The sequence below is a fragment of the Sapajus apella genome, unplaced genomic scaffold (assembly GCF_009761245.1).
Source record: "Sapajus apella isolate SASKATOON/1434 unplaced genomic scaffold, GSC_monkey_1.0 scaffold83, whole genome shotgun sequence".
NCBI classification, from domain to species: domain Eukaryota; kingdom Metazoa; phylum Chordata; class Mammalia; order Primates; family Cebidae; genus Sapajus; species Sapajus apella.
Genome location: NW_022437023.1, coordinates 6,519,205 through 6,542,358, shown reverse-complemented (window position 1 = coordinate 6,542,358; position 23,154 = coordinate 6,519,205). Strand labels below are relative to the sequence as shown.

The 23,154-nt window shown below is 40.8% G+C and overlaps 1 protein-coding gene across 1 annotated transcript in view; it reads right to left on the bottom strand.

Annotated features, from left to right (window-relative positions):
• Positions 1–23,154, bottom strand: part of DNAH8 (dynein axonemal heavy chain 8) — a 353,446-nt gene that overhangs the window by 29,626 nt on the left and 300,666 nt on the right. Inside the window, exons 85-87 of the mRNA XM_032253336.1 lie at positions 20,094–20,210; positions 18,251–18,352; positions 12,341–12,501 (exon numbers count right to left, since the gene is read on the bottom strand). Of these exons, the coding sequence (XP_032109227.1) occupies positions 12,341–12,501; positions 18,251–18,352; positions 20,094–20,210 (380 nt within the window). The remainder of the gene's footprint in view (positions 1–12,340; positions 12,502–18,250; positions 18,353–20,093; positions 20,211–23,154) is intronic.

Below are 23,154 nucleotides of genomic sequence, written 5' to 3'. Positions count from 1 at the left end.
CCAGAGTTAGGATATTAACTCCTTATTACCTTTAAATACATGAATTTCCCAGTAAGGATCAATAAAGTAAAAGCTGATTTTTAATGAATGAAAATTGACTGTACAGTATAGTATATTTTAGATATAACTTAAAATTATTTTACTATTTTTGTGAACAACCTCTATTCAGATGTTGGGGATTTGGATATCCCAAAAAACACTTATTTTAAAAGTGGAAACATGCATGCAGTTGAATACAAGAAGACAGAACACAATATTCTAGTAAAATGACATAAAAGGCATTTGCAAACCATTCCTAAATTTTGAAACATGGCACAATCCCAGTTTTAAAAAGTCATATAAAGTACTGTATAAGAAAAATACAAATAAGTCTGAAAGTTCAATGAAAATAGCTGATGAGACAACAAAATGAAATTAACAAAAGTCAAGGATATGTTACCATATACATTTTCAGAAATTTAAATTTGTATGTGATTCATATTACTCCATGAGCTCTCTCTAGCATTAGGTACACTACAGACAGAATATGTGGATGAATTGCTATGTTAGGAAAGACAGAGGTGTCACTATGGCTGACATCTTACAGAGAGCCACGAAATACCAGGTAAGCCTGGGTAACATTAAACTTCCAACTTCATCATGAACTCTGTGCATCCACATTTCCCTGGAGCCCCAGAGCTCTTTGTTTCCTGTATCAAACAAATCCCAAACCTAATTAATTATTTTAGCTCTCCCTTATCCCTCACCTGGACTGTTCCTTGCCCCCTCTACTTGAGTGACATCAATGTCTGCCCAGTTGTCCAACAGAGAACCCCTGGAGACGGCTTCCTCCTTATTGCGACTCCCCAGACCTTCTTTGTTTCCAAGCCCGCATTCCAAATCATTTCCAGCAGCCCCCTTCACTGTCATCCCCACTGCCTTCGGTTCTGCCTCTAACTTCCTGATCATCCTCTGTGTGCGGCACTGCCATCCCTTACTAACACATCCTCCTGCCTCCATCCACTGTTCCAAGGTAAATTTTGACATTTCAAAAAGTGATTATTAAATTTATGCAAAGATTCCCCATAACCTTCAGGATGAAATGTGAAGTTCTTCATGTGGCATACAAACCCTTTCATCACTAAGTCTTTTTCTATCTCCAGCTTCTGCTCTTGCTTCTTTCTTCCCACACTCTACCCTATGCTGTGAGCTACATGAAGCTCATCAAACATTCCATGACTCCCCTCATACTTCTTTGACTGTTCCCAAGCTACCTCCACTGCCTAGAATGCTCCACCCCCATTTCTTCATCTGTTATAGCTCATTCCTAACAAGCTATTAGTATTAAGCTCAGCTTACATGTTTTCACCTCTAGACAGCCTTCCCTAGACATTTTCCCTATGTGTGCACATAGCTCTCAGTGCTTGCTTTTATTGTTGCTCTTGTCATTCTGAACATGATAACATGCTTGTTTATCTTCATTCCAACTTCAGCCTGAATCACTTGATGGCAGGAAAAGGTTTGAACCTCTGTATGCAAAATGACAATTCCCACCACGTCACGCAAGCAGAAATTGCCTTGTAGAAGGTAGAGTAGGCTAAGTAGATTTAAATAAATGATTAAATAACCATATTCCAATTTTAAAAATTGCCCCAAACTCTTTTGGCAAAACCTTCAAAAGCCACACTCTGCATTGGCCACTCCTCTCTTTAAGCACCCTGCCTCCCTCATGCTTTAGGCATACTGGACCTGGTTCCTAGAACACCCCAAACACTCACGTTTGCATTCCCTTCCTCGCATTGTTCTTTGGTGTGTGTACCCCAGTCTCAGTCTTGCTGCTCATTATGTTCCTCTTACTTGCATTCTGTCCTCTTGACCCAGTCCTGCACTCACTTCCTTCCCACCTCATCTCCAATCTGAGAAATTCCTGCACATCCTTTAAGACAGTGGCCCCCAACCTTTTTGGCACCAGGGACTGGTTTTGCTGAAGACATTTTTCCATGGACTGGAGGGGAGGGAGCAGGAAGATTTCGGGATGACTCAAGTGCATTAGTTTTATTGTATACTTTATTTCCATTATTACTACATTGTAATATATAATGAAATAATTATGCAACTCACCAGCATGTAAAATCTGTGGCAGCCCTGAGCGTTCTTTCCTGCAACTAGATGGTCCCATCTGGGGGTGATGGGAGACAGTGACAGATCATCAGGCATTAGATTATCATAAGGAGCGTGCAACCTAGATCCCTCATATGCGCAGCTCACAGTAGGGTTCTTCCTCCTGTGAGAATCTAATGTTGCCACTGATTTGACAGGAGGCAGAGCTCAGGTGGTAGCGCTCACTCACCTGCCACTCACCTCCTGCTGTGTGGCCCAGTTTCAAACAGGCCATGGACTGGTACTGCTCTGTGGCGCAGGGGTTGTGGACTCCTGCTTTAAGGCACAACTTAAATGGAGCCTCTCTCACTAGCTTTGTTTGATCTCTAAGTTGGAATTTATTGCCCCTTAACCTGTGTTATCATCGCAACGTATACATACCCTGATTTTAGAGTTTACCATATGGTACGTCATCAGCATTTGCTGTTCATCATCCTCCCCAACAGATGATGTGCTCCAAGAGCAAGGACTGTCTCTTACTCATCTTTGTATCCCCGTGTCAGCCAGACAGTAAGTTCTCAGTCAATGTTTGGTTGTTGAATTTAGGCCAATTGGCTTTCATTTTATTCAACCAAAAGATAGCAATTGTTCAATATTTAAAGGGCATGAAAATTTATTTATTCCTTCTTATAGTAAAAATGTAGTATATTGTTATTATTATTTTATTTCCTGGCACCTTTCCAGGAAATAAAATAATATTTTATTTACTATTTTATAAGGCATTTATATACACATTTATAAAAGTATATATAAATGCCTAATTACAACTTTTGTATTCACTTCTAATAATGAATTAGAAGCATTCATTTCTAGTTATTACATATTTATTATATAACATAATAATATAATATAATAAATAGATCTATAGATACTAGAAATATCTACCTATCTATCCATCTGTCTGTCTCCTTGAGTCCTTGACAATCTCCTTGAGTCCTTGACAATTGATAACTTCATTTGTTTTCATAGGTTATTTTCATAGGATTTCCCCCTCAGAGTTATTGGTATTTTTCTTATACTTTACATGACTTAAAAACTGGGATTGCATCCTGCTTCAAAATCCAGGAATGGATTGCAAATGCTTTTTGTGCCATATATACATAGTCCTCAGAACAGAGGAGAATCAGAAAGATATAATTTGAGAGTGAAGTTAAGCTATTCTTCTTATGTTATTTCATCAATGCAGATCTTTAATGATTAAAGACAAGAAAACCACAGTAAATTTGTTTCATGCTAAGAAAAGCAGAGTTCATTCTTCCTACCTGTTCTAGCTACAAACAAAAAAACAGAAAGCCCCCATATCCGAATTCTTGGATGTTCTCTGGGTCACCTTCAGTCAGAGCCCTCTGTGGAAGCATGCTCAGCACCAGGAGCTAGGTGCCAACAGTGCACACCATTGCAGAGATCATTTTGCTCTCCGCTGACTCTGGCCAAGTTCACTGGTGCTCCAAGGAAAGGCTGATGGAGATGCTGCTGCTGCTGCTGTTGCTGCTAGATCCCACCTAATAAATCACTTTCATGGTGGGTGGTTAAATTTTTTATGAGATGATCTGAACACAGGCCTCAAAACAAAGATGTTGAGAAGAAGCTCTGGAAAGCTGATCCACTATGAATAAGAGCTAGCCAAGCTCTCCCCAACACACATTTTATTATGCACAGAATGTCATTCCCTGGTATTCCAGAACTCAACAACTCACATTTCTTTTTCCACAATATGATTTTATGTTTGCAAAGATATGAAAGGCAGAAGCCTAGCTAGCTAGCTATAATAGAGAATTGCAAATCTCTCTATATGCCACAAAAGCCCAAGGGCTTTCAGGAGAACAGTCCTCATAAATGCTCTGAGATGAAGAACAAGAACTGTAAGAATCCTTGAGGTTTGGTTCTAAGTTATTTCTTGAAGAAAATTTCTCTTTAGAGTAAATATGGAAAGAAGATCAGATTGCCCTTGTAGCTTAGTGGTTGTGGGAAGTCAGGGTCATGGATAATAGAAATGTGAAGCAACTGAAAAACAGAGCTGTCTATGAAATAAACAACTGCCTAATGAGATATTAGTGCACTGTAATATCCAAAGCAGCTGAGATTTACATACATCTTTGCACATGAAATATCAATGAGCATACATTTTTTTAAAAATCTAAATCTCAAAAGTGTCAGCAAATACTCAAAGGATATATGTCAGTTTGTACTGCATAGAAATGAATATAAAAGTTGTAATAAGGCATTTGATACATTCCAGAAGGTAAAGAGACATGTATAACTACTGATGAGAAAAAGAGTGAAAGTAAGCAATCCTTTTGACATTGAGAGAGTTAATTTGCAGTGTCTTTGGTACCTTATAAATCTACATTATAAAATGTGAATAAGCTGTGTGTTTTCATGGTTCCTATCACTATGATATCTAAACTCTTGGGAGAGATTTTACTCATTTTAAAGCATTTATTCACCTTGATTTCCCCCTCCACTTCAGAGATTCTGCATTCTTAAGCAAGGACTGAGGAGAGAGACTTGTGGTTCCCTCTTCCCAAATCTCCCTCTTGTCTAAAATCTATGGATGCGAACTTCAGAGTGAAGATTCCAATAAACAGGGGGCATTGAGTGCTCCATCATGGCCCAATTATAGCCTATCATTGATGGCCAGGCATGGTGGCTCATGTCTGTAATCCCAGCACTTTGGGAAGCCAAGGCGGGTGGATCACTTGAGGACCAGCCTGGCCAACATGGCGAAACCCTGTCTCTACTAAAAATACAAAAATTAGCCAGGCATGATGGCATGTGCCGGTAATATCTACTCAGGAGGCTGAGGCAGGAGAAACACTTCAGCCTGGGAGGCGGAGATTGCAGTGAGCCAAGATCGTACCACTGCACTCCAGCTTGGGCAACAGAGTGAGACTGTCTTAAGAAAAAAAAAAAAAAGAATCAAGAATACTGTTGAACAGCATGGATGGTCAGATAAAGTAATGATTCCTCTGGCTGGGGACATTCACACACTTAGCCAGCATATCTTAGAGAGTCCTCTCTCATGGCTGACGGTGTTATCTCTGCACACAGGCATTCAAATCTTTCACCGGGACTCCGGTCCATATTTCTTACCCCATTCAGATACATTCCATGTTCTTTCCCAGCTCAACACACCCCCAACATGGCTCTGTAACTTCTCCTCTAACATACTCCTGTTTCCAACTCCTCCACTACCTCAGCTCCCAGACAAGCAATGTCAGGGGCATCTTTGACTACTTCTTTCAATTCACTCAGAGGTTGGAAAGTTACATCTTGCTGGAGCTGGGTGGGTTTCAGCTGGGATGCTTCATCTGTTACAGTTTACTGCTTCCTGGTGGCTGGTGGGGGAACTGCAAGGGGCATAGCGAAGCCTTCCAAGAAGGCAAGCTCACTTGCCAGGATTTCATCCACCAGATGTTTCAGAGACAGAGGAAAGAATAATCAAACCTAGGACAAGGCGTACTCAGAGACCAAGAAAATTACCAAACACAAAGTTGCAGAACAGAGCCGACTGCCTGAGCAGGAACCAGAAATGGGCTAAGACATACTGGGGAAAGGAGAGCAGGGTAGGTGGGGGAGACCCAAGGCCAAACCATATGGGAAGTTAAGGATGAAGAGAAATCAGAGGACCACAGGTCTTACAAACCTGCCAGTTGCCTCTAGTGGATACAATCCCCCATTGTAGGCAAGAGTCCAGGGCTTTCTACTTGACCTCACTAGTGTGGTGAAAGATTGCAAGATCCTGGCACTATTTTGGGAGACGCTCGCTTATGGCATCCCACAGCATCCATGCCAGAGATACCATGTGGGCATCTGGACAGAGCTGTAAAGAGAGACTTGTGAAAACACAGAAGGTTTTCTGTGCCCTCTCTAAGCCACCAGTTCACAGCAAGAAATGGATAACAGCTACAGGAGAAGGTTCTCAGCCATTGCTCTGCATTCACTAAGTCCTATCAGTCCCCACTTGAGACCTGTCCTGCAGCTTCGCTCCCCACCATGATCATCTCTATTCTAGGCCTGCATCCTCACACACCTGGACTTACCCACAGGGTACCTAGGTGTTGATTAGGCACCATGGATGCTTTACATGAGGTGGAGAGAAGAGCCTTGTCAATGATGGCAGAGAGCTTATCATCTTTTATTCTAAGCGCCGTGGGAAGCCATTGAGATGGAGGAGAAGCAGAGGGAATAAGGGATTCAGCTTGGGGCTTTTAAAGGTCAAGCTGTCTGAAAGACACGCTAGTAGATGTCAAATAGAAATTGTATAAATAACTGTGGAGCACAGAGGAAAGGTCTAGACAACATACATGTAGCATGCTGATTTTTGTTTTTTTGAGATAGAGTTTCACTCTTGTTGCCCAGGCTAGAGTACAATAACAGAATCTTAGCTCACCACAACCTCAGCCTTCCAGGTTCAAGCAATTCTCCTGTCTCAGCCTCCTGAGTAGCTGGGATTACAGCCATGCACCACCATGCCCCACTAATTTTTAGGTGACCTACCCACCTCGGCCTCCCAAAGTGCTGGGATTACAGGCATGAGCCACTGCGCCCAGCTGGCATACTGATGTTTTAAAGGCCATTGGCACAGATGAGCTCTACTCAGGAGTGAAGGTGGAAATGACTATAAAAGAAGTTAAAATGTGAGTAGAACATAGCCGCAGATTTATAGGCATGAGAAGGGGAGGCTCTTTAAAGCATGAGAGATACTAGATCACACTGCGATCTGGACCATACACTGAAGGCTGATGCTATTAAAGTCATGCTTTGCAGCCATTTGCATTTTGTAACATATGTTGTTACTCTGTCACAATGTGATTTTGCCACTGAGGACTGAGAACCTGCTGAGCCCGACAGCAGGAAAACCCTTTGAAGAGGAGCCCCTGGCTCTGGTGTGGTGTTCATCTGTGTCAATACTAAGTTCCTTCTTAGTAATAAGTAAGTACAACCATCATATAACACTATAACCACTGTTTCTCAATGGTTCCTCTGAGATGTGTTGGCAACACCATAGTGAAACAGTTGAACAGAGCTGCCCTGATAGATTAAATTAAGAAGGCTAGTACATTTCTTTTGGAGAGGCACCAGAGTGGCTTCAAGCAGTCATCATATTTCAGACCAAGGTCTACAGAGCTAGAGTTTGGACTCACTATAGGGTAAGGAAAAAGTGATTTTACTCTTTACCACATTGTACCGAGTCCTGCTTATTAGAGCAGATTGAAGACTATTTTGCATGCCTTGTGAAAATAAATATGAAAACCTAGATGAAACAAATTCCTAGGAGAATGCAGTTGACAAAATATTGACTGCAGTGGTGACAGAGAAATACGAAAGATATCAAAGAGCTAGCACTGAGCCCAGATGGTTTCATGGGAGAATTCTACCAAACTTTAAAGTATCGAGTATTATATAAATTGTTCCAGAGCTTAGAAAAACTTCCAATTTTTTGTTTTGTTTTGTTTCCAAGATAGAGTCTCACTCTGTCGCCCACACTGGAGTGCAGTGGTGCAATCTTGTCTCACTGCAACCTCCGCCTCCCGTGTTCAAACAATTCTGGTGCCTCAGCCTCTGGAGTAGCTGGGACTACAGGTGCACATCACCACACTGGCTAATTTTATTATTATTATTTTTTTTTTTGTCGAGACGGGGTTTCACTATGTTGGCCAGGCTGTTCTCGAACTCCTGACCTCAAGTGATCTGCCCGCTTCAGCCTCCCAAAGTGCTGGGATTACAGGCATAAGCCACCATGCCTGGCAAAACTTCCAAATTTTTACAAAGCAAATATAACATTGATGAGTAATTAAACTTGATAAAGATGCCACAGAAAACTCTAGGCCACCCTTATATATGAATATCAATGCAGAATTCCCCAATGAACCATTAACAGAGCCTATCACCACATTAAGAGAGGAATAATACATCAGAGCTAAGTGGTATTAATCTCAAATTATCTGTAGAAAATTTGAGTTAGGAAATCTATTAATATAATTCACCAACTTTTTACGTGTTTGGGGAAAATCATGTGATTATTTCCATAAATGTTGAAAGGTATTCTACAAAATTCAACACCAATTTCTGACAACAAGAGAAAAATACACATGCAGCAATAGCTAGGACAAGCTCAGAAAAAAAAGAGCATTGAGGGGAGACTATAAAACTACCAGACAGAGCTAAATTTAAAACAGATTGCTACAAAGTAGAAAGGAAAACAGAATAGAAAGCCCAGAAATGGACCCAAGTACCTATGAAGGAAATTCTATGCTAAAGGAAGCAGGAGGTCAAGGCTGGTAGATCACCTGAGGTCATGAGTTCAAGAGCACCCTGGCCAACACAGTGAAACCCCATCACTACTAAAAATACAAAAATTAGCTGGGCGTGGTGACGTGTGCCTGTAATCCCAGCTGCTCAGGAGGCTGAGGCAGGAGAATCACTTGAATCCAGGAGCTGGAGGTTGCAGTGAGCTGAGATCATGCCACGGCACTCCAGCCTGGGCAACAGAAGATGACTCCATCTCAAAATAATAGTAATAATAATAAAATCACTGGTGATAGGATAACTGGATTGCTACTTGGAAAAATAATTTCATCCATACTTATGCCACAATAAATTCCAAATGGGTAAAATAACTAAATGTAAAAAAGAAACTACGCAAGCACTAAAATAAAATGTAGATAATTCCTTTATACCTTCATGTGAGAAAAAACTTTCTTACTATTACTAAAATTCCAGATGTAACAACAGCAAGAAAATAATTTATGTAGGCATAGATTTGACTGCATAAAAATAAAACAACAGTAACACTTCTACCTGATCAATAGGGGGAAAATCACAAGCAAAGCGGAAATAAACTGAGAAACGTATTTGCAATGCATATCACAAACAAAGGGTTGCTATCCCTAACGTATAAATGAGTCCTAAAGTTAAATAAAAAGAATAAAAACCCTATTGGAAAGAAATGGACACACTACATATAAACACCTCTTAAGTATATGAAAATTTTCTAAATTTCACTCAAAATAGGAGAAGTGGCCTAAAACTATGCTGAGATAACATTTGTCACTGTCGTATTGGTGAATATTCGAATGCCTCATCCGTGCTCTGTTGACGAAATTCTGAAGAAACAGGCACTCTCACAGACTGCAAGTAAAAGTACAAAACAGTGTAACCCTATATAAGGGAATTTGGCAATATTCACTAAATCTTGATTTGGCAATCTCACCCATAACAATTAGCCCTGAAAATACATGTCTAATAGTATGAGAGTCCAAAAGCATAAAGTTATTAATTGAAGAGTTATTTGAGATAGCAAAATATTGGAAGCAACCTAAATGGCCATCCAGAGGCAAAGGGCTGCACAAGCGGCATGCAGCTGTAAAAAATAATGCGGAAGATACACCTATGACCTGATGCGAAGTGATTTACAGGATACATTGTTAAGTGAAAAAAGCAAGACACGATATAATAGATATAATATGGCAACTTTGTATAAGAAAGAAAGAGTAATAAAAATATGTATATATGTATGTACATGCAAAAATAAACACAGGGACAATAAACCAAAAACTGTATTTGGCTACCCATAAAAGAAGGGGGAAATGGTTGAAAGGGTCTGAGACTTCTCTAAGAACAACTTGCTATGGAGGTGTAACTTCGGAACCACGTTCATATTTTACATACTCAAAACTATAGCAAATACGGGGAGGAAACCCTTAAATGTAATACAAACAGAAACAAATAAACACAACTATATATCAATTGATAGCATAACCACACAGGAAAACATCATTAATCCAACTAACTTTTGAACACAGTACTCTGTCTACTTAGTGGAATATATCCTACAGACAAAAAGAACTGCAAAGAAATCTTGACCTCTACTTAACAGGTTTGTTGCTGGTAGTGGTATTGGTATAGTAATTGCAAATAAAGGAATACATATATTGAGGTTGCCGGGAACCAGAGTTTTTACAGTGGGAGAAAAGAGATAATCTATATGGAATGGGGAAGACAAAGAAGAACCTTGAGGTATACAATTGGAATTGGAGTTATTTGTATTAACTCATGATGTTTTAAAAAAAAAATACATGCTTCCTAGCTCTATCCACTGAGAGGGCATACAAGCACTCACACACAGAAATATGTGTGATTATAGATAGATACAGCTGTAGATACATAAACATATAGAGATATGAACAGAGAAGGAGAAAAAGCAAATGGATCAAAATGTTAAAAATTGTTGGATCTCGGTGGAGGGTGTGGATGTTTACTGTACGTGCAACTTTTCTGAGAGTTTGTAATCATTCCAAATGAAAGCTAAGGAAAAAATAGTTTGTCTTTGTCTCCAATCTCATTTGCATTTGAGTTGTACTGCTCTGGACCTTTTCTAGCCCTGGTTCACCTTTCTTTTGAGCTAGTGAGAGAAAAAGCCTGCAGTGAACAAGACATAGATGCGCCATCACTCTGGGTGAGGATGAGATGGTTTCATCTTGGTGGAATCCTCCGGGAACCAGCTCTCACAACTCCCCAGTCTCTTGTCAAGGATGGAATCAAAGTTGAGAGTCCTCATATGAGAACATTTTCAGTCACAAACTTTCAAGTGGATTAAGACTTATCAGTTGTTTCTCTGCCCACTCAAGTGAACTTGTAGCATCTTTCTATGGACTCTCCTCGTTGATCACATCCTTCACACTCTAGAAGAATTTAGCGGCACTTCCTGAGCACCAGGCACTGCTGTAGCACAAGGGATGCAGCAGTGAAAACACATAAAAGTTTCAGACCTAGTGAAACTTAGGGTTTCGTGGTGGTTGCTGGACAATAACAAATCAATAATTAAAGTGTAGAGTATGTCAGTGGCTGATACAAACTATAAAGAAGAGCAGACCAGGAGGACAGGGTCTTGGGCAGGGTTTGGGGAATGGATTGCAGTCTTTAAATAGCACAGCCAGGGAAGGGATCATTGAAAAGGCAACATCTAAGCAAAGACCAGAAGAGGTAAAAGGGTGAGCCAAAGTGACATCTAGAGGGCGAGAGGTTCCAGGAAGTGCAAGTATCCTGTGACAGGCAGTCTGGCCTGTCTGAGTAACAGGAAGCTGTCTGGCCTGAGTAACAGGAGCTGAGAGGGCATGACGGAGGGAGAGGACTGAAAGAGCCAGGGTGGGGAGGTAGAGGGCAGTGGCATCATTTAGTTTTGTAGGTCATCTATGTAGGTCACTGTCGGTCTTTGAGGGGCAAAATGGAGCATTTTGCCCTCAAAATCTGGCAAGGTCAGGAAAATGTCCATGTCCAAACCCAGAGAATTATTAAAGTTACAACAGTAGGCCAGGGACTAGGAGAGAGGATTGCCCCACTCTTAGGGTATTCTTAGCTTAGAATCTGCCAGAGAAGCCCTGGTTTCTTCCATTTCCTGAAACCATTTTCCTGAATGTAAACCTTGTAGCTTTTCATCAGTGGGCTGCAGAGGAAATGTGGTCCATTCCAAAGGATTCCAATTCAGGCGCTTGGGTTTCTCAAACCCTCCCTGTGGGCAGTCTTACTTTCTGGTAGGGATCTCTAAAGAGAGAAGGAGTGATACCTCATCCCAAGGGGCTTGGAACTGGGGTGCATTTCTTCTCTAGGGGTGATGAGCAGCGACCTCATGAAGAGCTGAGCCCCTCCACTCTTTCCTCCCGGGGCTGTGCATCTGTGTCGGGTGCTAAGTGCTTACTGCACCGTGCCCACCATGAGCAGTGCATGACAGATGGATGCAGATGAGCAAGTGAGGGAGAGGGGCCATGAGGGAGAGGATCAGGCAGAAATACGATTCTTTACCCTCCCATCTGTTCTTGCCTGGCTTTTTAGATTCTATTTATGAGCATTATATTCTTAATGAGTTTTTGAAGAAAGACAAGAGGAGCTCGCAGACCACTCTCCTGTCGGTGGAGAGCATCGCTACCACTAACACCAACCGGTTTTATGACATGATAGAGGAGAAATAATCAATGCATAAATTAGAGTTTAACATTGTCAGAAACACTGGAGCATCAGGATTTAGTGAGAGGAGGGCAGCCCAAGATATGACAAAGTTGTAATTGGGAGACAGGAAGCGACACTACTTTTCACAGAAAGTAAAAAAAGGAGAGAGATTAGGAGAGAAAATGAAATGCACTGTTTTTGCCAGACTGAGTTACAAATGACCCCTTCAAATTAAAAAATGCCAGTGACTTACGTGATATCAGCATTAGGGTGAAGCCCAAAGACTTCAGGGTTATCTAGGGAAGGCAGTGACTGGATGTATTCAAAATACTGGTCTAAGGTTTTGCATACGGGGATTTTATATCCAGTATAAAAGCAGAATGACGGTTCAAACATCTTCTCACTGAACCAGACCTGTATGTGAGAGAAAATAAAAGAAATAAAATTGATGAGCATCTAAATGAAAACTGCTACAAGAAAGGAGAGGGGGGCCACCTTATTTCCATTTTAATAGAGTTTTCAATATTGACTTTAAGAGCGCTTTAACAATACCACTGATAGAATAATTAGCACATATATGTAGAAAAGAGAGAGGCCAGAACACAATCCGACCTGGCCTCTGTTTAACACCAAAGAAGGCATTCGCTAAGAGTAAGGACAAGAGAGCAACTCTACAAGCCCATTCTCTACTTGAGTCATTCGACAACTCTCAATTCCTTTAGAAGAGGAGTAGGAACATACCACAAAGTCTGTGAGGCAATACCCCCCCACACAAGAGAGTATCTGAGCATTTTCATCAGCCCACTTCTCCCCCATGTGGGGCTCATACCAGGAGGCTGTGCTTGTGAACAGTTTCACTCACACAGCACTGAGCACCAGCACATGGCCAGGAGAAATCCATGCTAGCATCTCCCCTCCCACCCTGAGCTAAAGAGCTTCCTTTGCTAATTATGCCCCTGTCCACAAGAAGTAAATGTATTCAACTGCCTTGCTGTTCGCCTTAAGACATCCCTTTCTTATTCCATATGAATTGATTATCTTTAACAAAACAGTGAGAGAACAAATATATGGTTGGTGTGAATAGATTTACTCTGAGAAAGGAAAAAAAAAATGATGCTAAATGCCTATGAGCCAGATTTGAGGCAAAGCAATTTTCCTTCCCCCAGTGGGGAAGGAAATAATAGTAAGACAGGAAGAGTGGAAATGCAGGCGTGATGTCTGAATGACTAGGAGCATTTGACGTGAAAGAGGGACGGTGCCTTACCCTGGTTGGTCACATGTTCTCTAGTACCTTCCCCCTACCTCCTTCTTCCAGCTCTTTTTAGATCCAGGGATTGCCCTGAAATACCCTGTGTACTGATTCTCTCTCTGTTTTATCCTATTCATCTCCTATGTACGAGCAGGCTGAGCTTAGCACCAGAACAGAATGCAAAGATAAGAGACAAACAGCCCTTTCTTTCAAGGAGCTTGTAACCCAGTGGAGGGATAAGTCATTTACTTAATAGTCACAATACAAAGTGCACTAAGGCAAGAGCCAGAAGGAAATAAAAATAAGCAAAATACTAAGGAGGTTTATGGCAGGAACAAAGAACAGCCAGGCGGATGTCAGATGAGGCCTTCTCAAGGAGTTGATTTTTGGAGATAAGGAGGTAAACCTTGAAGGAGAAAATTTTGACAGGACAACTTGGAATGGGGAGGCCACATAAGCAAAGGTATAGAACAACTGATGCAAAAATGAGAAGCAAGTTAAGGGAATAATAAACTATAGGGTGGACAAAAGGTAGTCATAAGAGATAGGACAGGAAAGGTGAGGTGAGGTGAGGTCATATCATGGATGACTGTTGATGTCAGGGTGAGGACTGGTGATTAATTCAAGAAATGGAGAGTAGTTGAAAGTTATTAAAGAGAACAGTGTTATGAGCCTGGTCATTACTTAAAAGTATTAGATTTTTCACGATGTGGATGACTTAAATTGCAGGAAGACACCCTAAGGGGACAGGGCCATGGGTCCACAACACACAGACAGCAAATGACCACACTGAATTTTGTGTTGCCAGATGACATGTATGTGTAAAAGCAAAATGAAGTTTCTTCCTGTTTTCCCAGCACTTTATATATACATAAATAGCTGAGTTTCACCAAATTTGGAGGCTATTTTGGGGCAAAGTCAAAATATGAAATCTACATGGAACTACTCTGTGAGCTGTCATCCTCCACGAACACCCAATATAGTTCTGCAATTGTTGGTTTTGGCAGAGAGACTCTGTAAGAGGCTGAGAACGGAGAAAACAAGGTTCAAAGACAAGCCCTAAATTGAAAGTCAGAGGGACAGAGGACGCCATGTGCAGACACGAGTTTACAGTGGAACTGCTTCTCCCATGGGCAACTCTGGATTACATGGCTGGGATAAAATGGAGGCAGTGCAGGCAGGTAGCTGGCCAGAAGGCAAGCCTCGGGCTGAGGATGAGATCAAATAGGTGAAGGCAGGGTGTGGGGGCTGTGGGGCTTTTATGCAGCCTTTCTCGAGAGGGTTGCTGCAGCCAGGTTCATGTGGTAAGCTCATGTCCTTAGGGCCAAAGATCCAAGCTCACCTCCAGTTTTTGACGACCATCTGCAACAGGTCCAAGCTAGACAAAGGAATGAGTGAGGGAAAGCAACAAGTGAGACAGAAGGCTGGAGATGATGTAGGGCAAAGAGAAGATTCAGTGGGATAAGGAAGTGGGGTGGCCGACAGTCAGAGAATTGAAGCTACTGAACGTTGTGCTACTCTTTGGGAAGTCCTGAGATAGGGAGGAAATGAGCCCACAGAAGCTGCTCAGGGGCAAATGAATAGAAAAATGGTAGGATGAACTTTTGACTTCAGGCACCAGTTGCTGAGAATGGAGTCCAGAGAAACCAGAATCAGATGATAGAAGGGAGTAACATAACTCAGGTGGGGAGAGAGCTGCTGTTCCTTGGGAACAGCCCCAGTGAACTGGGGCCTGAATATGGAACCCTGTGCTTTTAGATCAGGAAGTCTGCACAACCCAGGCCCAGAGGACAGAGAATCTTGGGCTTCTAGGAGGGGGTTGTGGTCAGCTAACTAGTCCTCTGTTGTCCGAAATGCCAAATGTCAGGGTATAGGGAAGAAGTAGAAGAGGAAGAAAGGCAGGAGAGAGGTCAGAGAGGGGAATCCCCCTGTTTGATATCTTGAAGGTGGAGCAGGCTGAGAGCTGCACTTCTTCCTCCCCCTCCCCATGCTCCTGGCTCAGACATTTCCCTGGAAGCTCTGGACCAACACAACAACTTTCTGTTGTCACTGTCTACATGCTGAAGAATTCCAGAACCTTATATCCATGCTTGAGCTCCACCAGGACCTCCAAATCTGTAAATCCAGCTGCCTTGTTCACCTGCATTCATGCATTTGTTCTTTTATTCAACAAATATTTATTGAGCACTGACAAGTGTTGGGCTCTGTTTCTGGTGCTCAGTTTGGCACTGATGTAACAAGACAAAGTCCCTGCACTCAAGGCAGTTACAGTCTTAGACAACTTGATTTGGATGTCTAATAGAAATCTCAAATGTTATGTGATCAAAACTGAACTCTTAATTTCCAGCCCTAGCCACTAAAACTCATTTCTGCTGCAGTCCTTCCTCTTCTCTATATAGTCCTATTTTGCATCCAGTGGCTTAAGTCAAAACGAGGGGTGACCCTGACTCCCCTCTTCTTTCACCCATGCACTCGATCCCATCAGCATTCTACTGATGAACCAATTCTGAAGCTAACCACAACTTACACTCCACTGCTAAAACTCCAATTTTAGGTACTTTTACAATTATTCTAACAAAGTATACTTATTAACACATTGTTCTTTTCTCCTTTGAATCTCAAATACAGAGATGAATTTCTCACACTCCTGAGTTTATTAGGTTTACGAATCTAGGCCCCTTTTATTTTTTATTGTTTATTTATTTATTTATTTATTTATTTATTTTTTGAGACAGAGTTTCGCTTTTGTTGCCCAGGCTGGAATGCAATGGTGCAATCTCGGCTCACCACAACCTCTGCCTCCTGGGTTCAAGCAATTCTCCTGCCTCAGCCTCCTGAGTAGCTGGGACTACAGGCACGCACCACCATGCCCAGCTTATTTTTGTATTTTTTTTTTTTTTAGTTAGAGACAAGTTTTCACCATGTTGACCAGAATGGTCTCGATCTCTTGACCTCGTGATCCACCCTCCTCGGCCTCCCAAAGTGCTGGAATTATAGGTGTGAGCCACTGCGCCCGGCCAAGGCCCCTTTTATTTTAAGTTTACCCCCATTCTGTTCTGATATCCACTCACTGTCTCCTTTTCCCTCTGAGGGCATCTATTTAAGTGTACTTGATATATGTCCTTGAACATGTATTTAATCCTTGTGAACTAGGCATATATTCCTTGACAGATGTCATTTTATTTTTTTTAAAGCTCTACATTCACCACTATTTGTAAGATGTATGCATAATGTCATATAGATGACAATCCTTCCAACTGCTGCATTGTAAACCACCATAGGCCTCTACAATAGGTAACTTCTCTATTTCCCCATGATGGATACCTAAGTTGCCTTCAACTTCCCACTACCACCAACAATGCTATGAATAATCTCTTTGTACATTCTGAGAATTTCTCTGGGACATATACTCAGGAGGAGGATTCTGGTTCAGAAGATAGTCATATCACACACTTAATATGACTATGACCACCAGGCTGCACCCCACGGGGTGAGCAATAGTGTGCCATGGTGCTCACCCACCACATCTTACCTATTCTCTTAGGAGTCTTAGGTTTTTGTAGTGAATGCTGTGATGTCCCACCTAATCCTCATTCAGGAGCAGGTACTCACTCTCTCTGCTGTCTGGAGTATTGGCTACTGTGGGCTTACGGCATTGTCCCTCCCCAGGAACTGCCCTAGTGGGAGGGAGCTGCCTCAGCCAAGGTCATGTCTGGGAGGAAGGGAGGGGAGGAGGCACTTGATGCAAATCAACACCTCTGTTTCCAGGAAGACAATCCATGATGCTTGCCTTCAGCTCCATATACAATGCTGCATGAATATTTTTGTACATGTCCATTTGTACAAACTAGGTATCCCAGGTAGGTATATCCCAGGACATTTTGTCCTGGGATATACCTACCTGGGATACCTAGTGTCAGTATTACTGGACTGCTTTCCAGGAGGTCCGTGTCCATTTGACCTCCCAGCAGCAGGGCTCCTACCTCCACACATCCTTACCAACACTTATTATTTTCCACAGTTCTCCATATATAGCTTAAAGAAAAACTTGCTAGAACATGTAAAGGTTAAAACTCAGTTTTCTGGTCAATCCCCAGCTTATCGAAATACTCCCAAAGCTCGTGCTTTGTTGTTGAGGCTTTAATTTTATCAAGAAAAAAAGATCATTTAAGCAGAGAATTACCGGTATAGGTCCCAACATAAAGAATTTAATAACCATAAAATACATCTGATTTTTTTCCAGTCGTGTGTTGTCTATTATTTCTCTAAAATGTAAAAAATTTTAAGAAGAGTTTGAGTCTGGTAGGTGTTATTTATTATATTCATCCTTGATGTGAAAGCCACAATTGCTAAGAAATAATTTTCTCTAGAAAATGTTTATCAGCAGGTTATATGTGGATTTCACTTGGCACAGAGAAAAAGCGAACACTTCCTCAATTTTCAGTTGTCCAATCTAATAGAAGAGATGAGAAAACTCAAATTATGATTAATCCCCCAATCACTTATTTGGGGGCTTGAAGTCACAATGAGGCCTTCACTCAGAGGAAGAGGCATAGAAATGATGGCCAGTGTTTCCTCACAAGTGAGGTGCACAGGAATGGGGAATATAGAGGAGGGGCGGTTGGGGAGAGGCCCTGGGCACTAGCAGTTTCATCTACACGGGAAAGGAGCTCTAGACCAACGAGAACTGACCATTGCTCTGCTCTGTACCACAAGTGATTGCTGGTTGTTTTGTGTGTGTGTGTTTGCGTGTGTGCGTGTGTGTGTGCATGCACACACATGTGTTTGTTTCTTGGCTAATTCTTTGCAGCAGCTCTGCTGTATGCTTAAGTTTCACAGACCTAGTACAAACAACAAAATTGGAAAACACAGTGAAATGTGTTTCCAACCTTTATTTTTTCTAAATTGACTTACTCTGGCAAAGCAATTAAGCAGACGTTTATCAAAGTCATCTGTCACTCTGCCTCCATATTGTACTTCTCCGATCATGTACCGAACCGTATTCCATGATACGCCCTTTATTAAAAGTAAAAAAGTATTATTCATTGTCAACCCAAAAGCATCATTATAAACATTTCAGGTCTTTCCCTAGAGGAAAGGTCTGGAAAAGGAAGCACTCACTAGACTCGCATTTAAAATTATTCATCATTTTATATTAATAACACTTTCACTATTACATGGCTGGAACCACCACAGTTTGTTCACCAAGAGAAAATCTACAATACTAAACACTGGTAAGTATATTGTACATGTATTATTTAAAATAGGGAAAAAAGACTATTTTTCACTCTGGGGATATAATTACCTATAATACTCATTGTAGTACTGCCAAGCTGTTACAGAGGGGAAAAGTGGTGTTTAGTGAAGAAAGAAGGAAACTCAAGTAATCATTGCTTTAATACGCTTTCTTAGTAATATATTTTCTGGAATCATTAAGAGAACAACAAGAAAATTATTTATCCACAAGATTTTTCTACAATGTCATTCTCTGCCATCCTCTGCATCTCATTCTGTGTGCTAAAACTACATCAAAATATTCATTTCTATAGCAATTTGTGAACTAGCAATATATTACAGATATTAGTAGTTTTCTTTTTTTAAACCCTTGATACATTTGGGATAGGAGAAAGAAGGATCTTTGCTTTTTGTTTACTTTTTCTTGGCTAAAATTTTATTTTTCAGCTGGTTTCCTTTCAAAGCAACTATTTCAAGGTAAATATTATTTGTATGTACCAAAACGATAACTGACCACAGAATATGAATACATAGAATATAACTTTTCATCAGACTGCCATGCTTTTAATTTAATATCCCTTTGTCATTTCAAGGAAAAATGAAAGTTTGGTTCTAGCGTAAACACTCATCATGGCTTACCATCCCCACACTGAGGTTGCAGAATCTCTAATTACCTTGAAGCCCTACTCTGGGAAGGAAGACCAGACAGTAGAGAGTCATATTTAATGAGCCCTTATTATGCATTGTGCACTATGCTTCCACAAACACTAACTCATTTGTTCCTCACAGAAACAATGGCCATTTTACAGATAAGAAAACAGGATCTGAGGCTCATTAACAAGGCTCATTAACTTCCAACCCTTTATATGTGTGAAAGGACAACAGAGTTTAAGTTCTTTGCTCTGTGACCTTGAGGAAGTCTCTTAGTCTCTCTTGTCTGTTACCTCATCAATAAAATGGGTAATACATAAATAAATAGTAATTCCTTTTTTTATTACTCTCACAGAGTTGTGAAGATAAAAATGAGATCCTGCATATATGAGAACTTTGAAAACTGCAACGTGTCATATGATGATTAGTGACCATTTCGAGAAAGTATTGTTATTCTTATGCATAAGCTGAGCAGTTAAGAAGCGACTTAAGATGAAAAAGAACTTTCCTGCAGGCTGGCAGATACCATCTTCACTTCTGAGGAGGCAAGAGTAGGACCAGTGAGGAGAAGCTTGGCCTAAGGCACACCTTCTCCAGAAGTGCACCGTGGCCCCTGAGTGTAAGGTGAGGAAGGCTGCAGTATTTTGCAACGCACTGAGTCTCATCACGGACAGTTTAGCTTCCGTGGTATGTGAGTACTGGGGACAGGGACAGGCTGCACCAGCAGGTACCTGATTAGAACAAGAAGTGCCTTCAAAGGGGGCTCCCTGGGGCTCAGCAAATTCACACCATATCATGAACTTAAAATGACCATAGAACCCTGATTTAAGAAGGGCAATAAAAATAGGAAAAAAGGCCCAATTTCACTCACTTTTTTAATATCGCATTCATCAAGGTGATTCTGAATAAACTGAACGCTGGCTGAAAAGTCAGCAGAATTGAATTCGTACGGAATATTCCATCCTAAGGGGCCAAACTTTCGTCGCTCCTTAAAAACACCAAAAAAAAAAATAAATAACTTTTGAGTTAAAAAATTGTACGTACCTGATTACATTTTTATTACTATCAAAATATAATAAAATTAAGGCTATATTATCAAAATAAATTGACATTAGTTTAAAAGACTAGTATATACAATTTTGGATATACAATCATGTCGCTTAATGATGGGCTTACCTCCTGAGAAATCATTAAACAATTTCATTATGCAAACATCTTAGAGGGCACTTACACAAACCTAAACAGCGCAGCCTATACACACGTAGGCTACATGATCTAGCCTATTAGCTCCCAGGCTACAAACCTGTGCAGCATGTTACTATACCGAATATTGTAGGCAACTGTAACACAATGGTAGGTATTTGTATCTAAACATACATAACCACAGAAAAGATGCAGTAAAAATCCATTACAGTTTTATAGGACCACCACCATATTGACTGAAATGTTATGTGGCATATAGCCATATTAGAAATATTACTTCATGGCTCTATAGCTAAATGGTTTATAGAAACAAATCTCCAAAGCTTTACCAAGTTAAAGTCTTTGGGTTTAAAAAAAAGTCCAGGAGACTGACAACTCAAAAAAATGCAGTAGATGCTCAACAAATAGCTGTTGAATAAACTGTTATTCTACACTGGACTCTTGAAAGTTTGAAACGTCAAATGCAAGGGTTTGAATTTTTTCAGTTGGGTTACCTAAACCTCTCTCTAGAGCACTTCAATTCCATGATGGCTTCACTTTGCAATCTTGCCATTTCAGATTTTGAAAACTAAAAATTTCTGTCTTGAAACTTTCGCATGACCTTCATTTGTTTCCCTCTACTTAATCCAAGAGGGCCTAAGAGACTCCTATGAAATAGTGGCTATTTACAATTGCCAAATCATTCATAAATAATCAAACTGGACTCAGAGCAAATGATTCAATTGCTTTGATATTCCGGAGAGCATTTTAAAAGTATGGCAAGTATTAGACCTGATAGATCCAAGAACTGATCATCCAACAAACCACATAGATGAGTCCAAATGTTTCCATGCCACCAGCTTTTCCTACCCCAACACATAAACAGTCTGTAACGAGGGTCCAATGATGTATTAGATTAGTTCCTAGAACCTAATTCTAGTGCATAAGGTGAGGACCCATGTGGAGAGCAGAATCCCTTCTATGGGAATGTTTAATTCTACTTTTTTACCTCTAAATATATAGTAACTTTTCTTTTTCTTTTCTGCCTTCCTCAACTCAACACACACACACACACACACACACACACACACACACACACACACTGCCATTTTCACGAGCCATTTCAATCTTTCTTGCTGCAGCTGTTCCACGCTTCAGATCCTAAATAATCCCACCATTTAAAAAAAATCTAAATAACTTTTTGCTTAGACAAGTTCATGAATAGGTGAGAGAAGGAATTCAGAAAACTCAAAAGTTTTAATTACTGAGTTTCAGGGTATGTTTTAAAAGTATTTAGTAAATTATTCACATTAATTTGGGTCTAGATATTCTGACCTTGGGAAATCAGACTAAGGGCAATAATAATAATAACAGGAGTAGTTCTTAAATCATAAAGTACTACTGTTACTTCTAGACCTAAGCTTCTTTCGTTTAGGTTGTCAGGCATTAGAGATTTTTACTATGTGACACCCACTCCTATCACTTAGCTAATTTGATCTAAGGTCGACAGCCAGCCCAAAAGGAACTGACCAGATTCCTTCTCCCAGGAATTTGGACTTAGGGTTTGTAATTGCTATCTGGGGCTTATACTAGGAAAACTTGTAAACTCAGGAGCTGTGACAAACCATCTTCCACCTTGTACTTAGAGTGGGTGAGGAGGAGCAGAGGCCACCGCCTTGAAGGGAGGAGAGACTGTGTTGTCCCAGGCACAAGGGTGGGAGCCTTGTTCCCTAACACTGCTTCTCTTGACCTCTTTCTGCTTCCTACTCCCAGCATCCACGTTGCCTTGGTTGTGTGTGTGTGTGTGTGTGTGTGTGTGTGTGTGTGTGCTTTCTTTTTAAATGTTTCATATTGAAATATTTGGTCCTGTAACCAGATTTTGAGCCTTGACAGTGAAAAACATGTCTTTTATTTTTGTCTCCCCTTTTGCACCTTGGGGGAAAGAATCATGTTTGCCTTATAAACACTGGTTGATTATTACCACAGCAAAAGGAACCCTTCCTCTGTAACAGATCAATGCTGAGGCTGACCCAGGGTTTGGAATTTCTGAAAACGACCTCAGAAACATTCAGGTGAGCCTCTTCCAGATTATTCTAGGAGTAAGGGTGGGTTGAGAGGGTTGTGGGATATTAACATGAAGATTCATACAGCTAACCCTTTTAGTTCCTGGAATTTCTTCCATCTTGAGGACTTTGAAGAGAAGAATGCTAATCACTTATTAGTGAAATGTGAATGCTTTCCCATTTTTGAAAAAGAGGATCAAAATTTACACCATGAGTTTTGCCTATGTGTTTGACTTAATTTTTAAATTATAATGTTCAGTTAGATGGATGACTGAATGAAAAATAACTCCAATTACTAAAGCTGATCAAATTGGTTCCATGGAAACACTCCTATTTATTATTTTTATTTTTATTTTTTATTGTACTTTAGGTTCTGGGGTACATGTGCAAATTATGCAGGACTGTTGCATAGGTACACACATGGCAATGTGGTTTGCTGCTTCCATCCCCCTATCACCTACATCTGGCATTTCTCCCCATGTTATCCTTCCCCGACCTCCCCATCCACTCACTGTCCCTTCCTTGCCCTACCAACAGACCCCAGTGTGTGATGCTCCCCTTCCTGTGTCCCTGTGTTCCCATTGTTCATCACCCACCTATGAGTGAGAACATGCAGTGTTTGATCTTCTGTTCTTGTGTCAATTTGCTGAGAATTATGGTTTCCAGGTTCATCCATATCCCTACAAA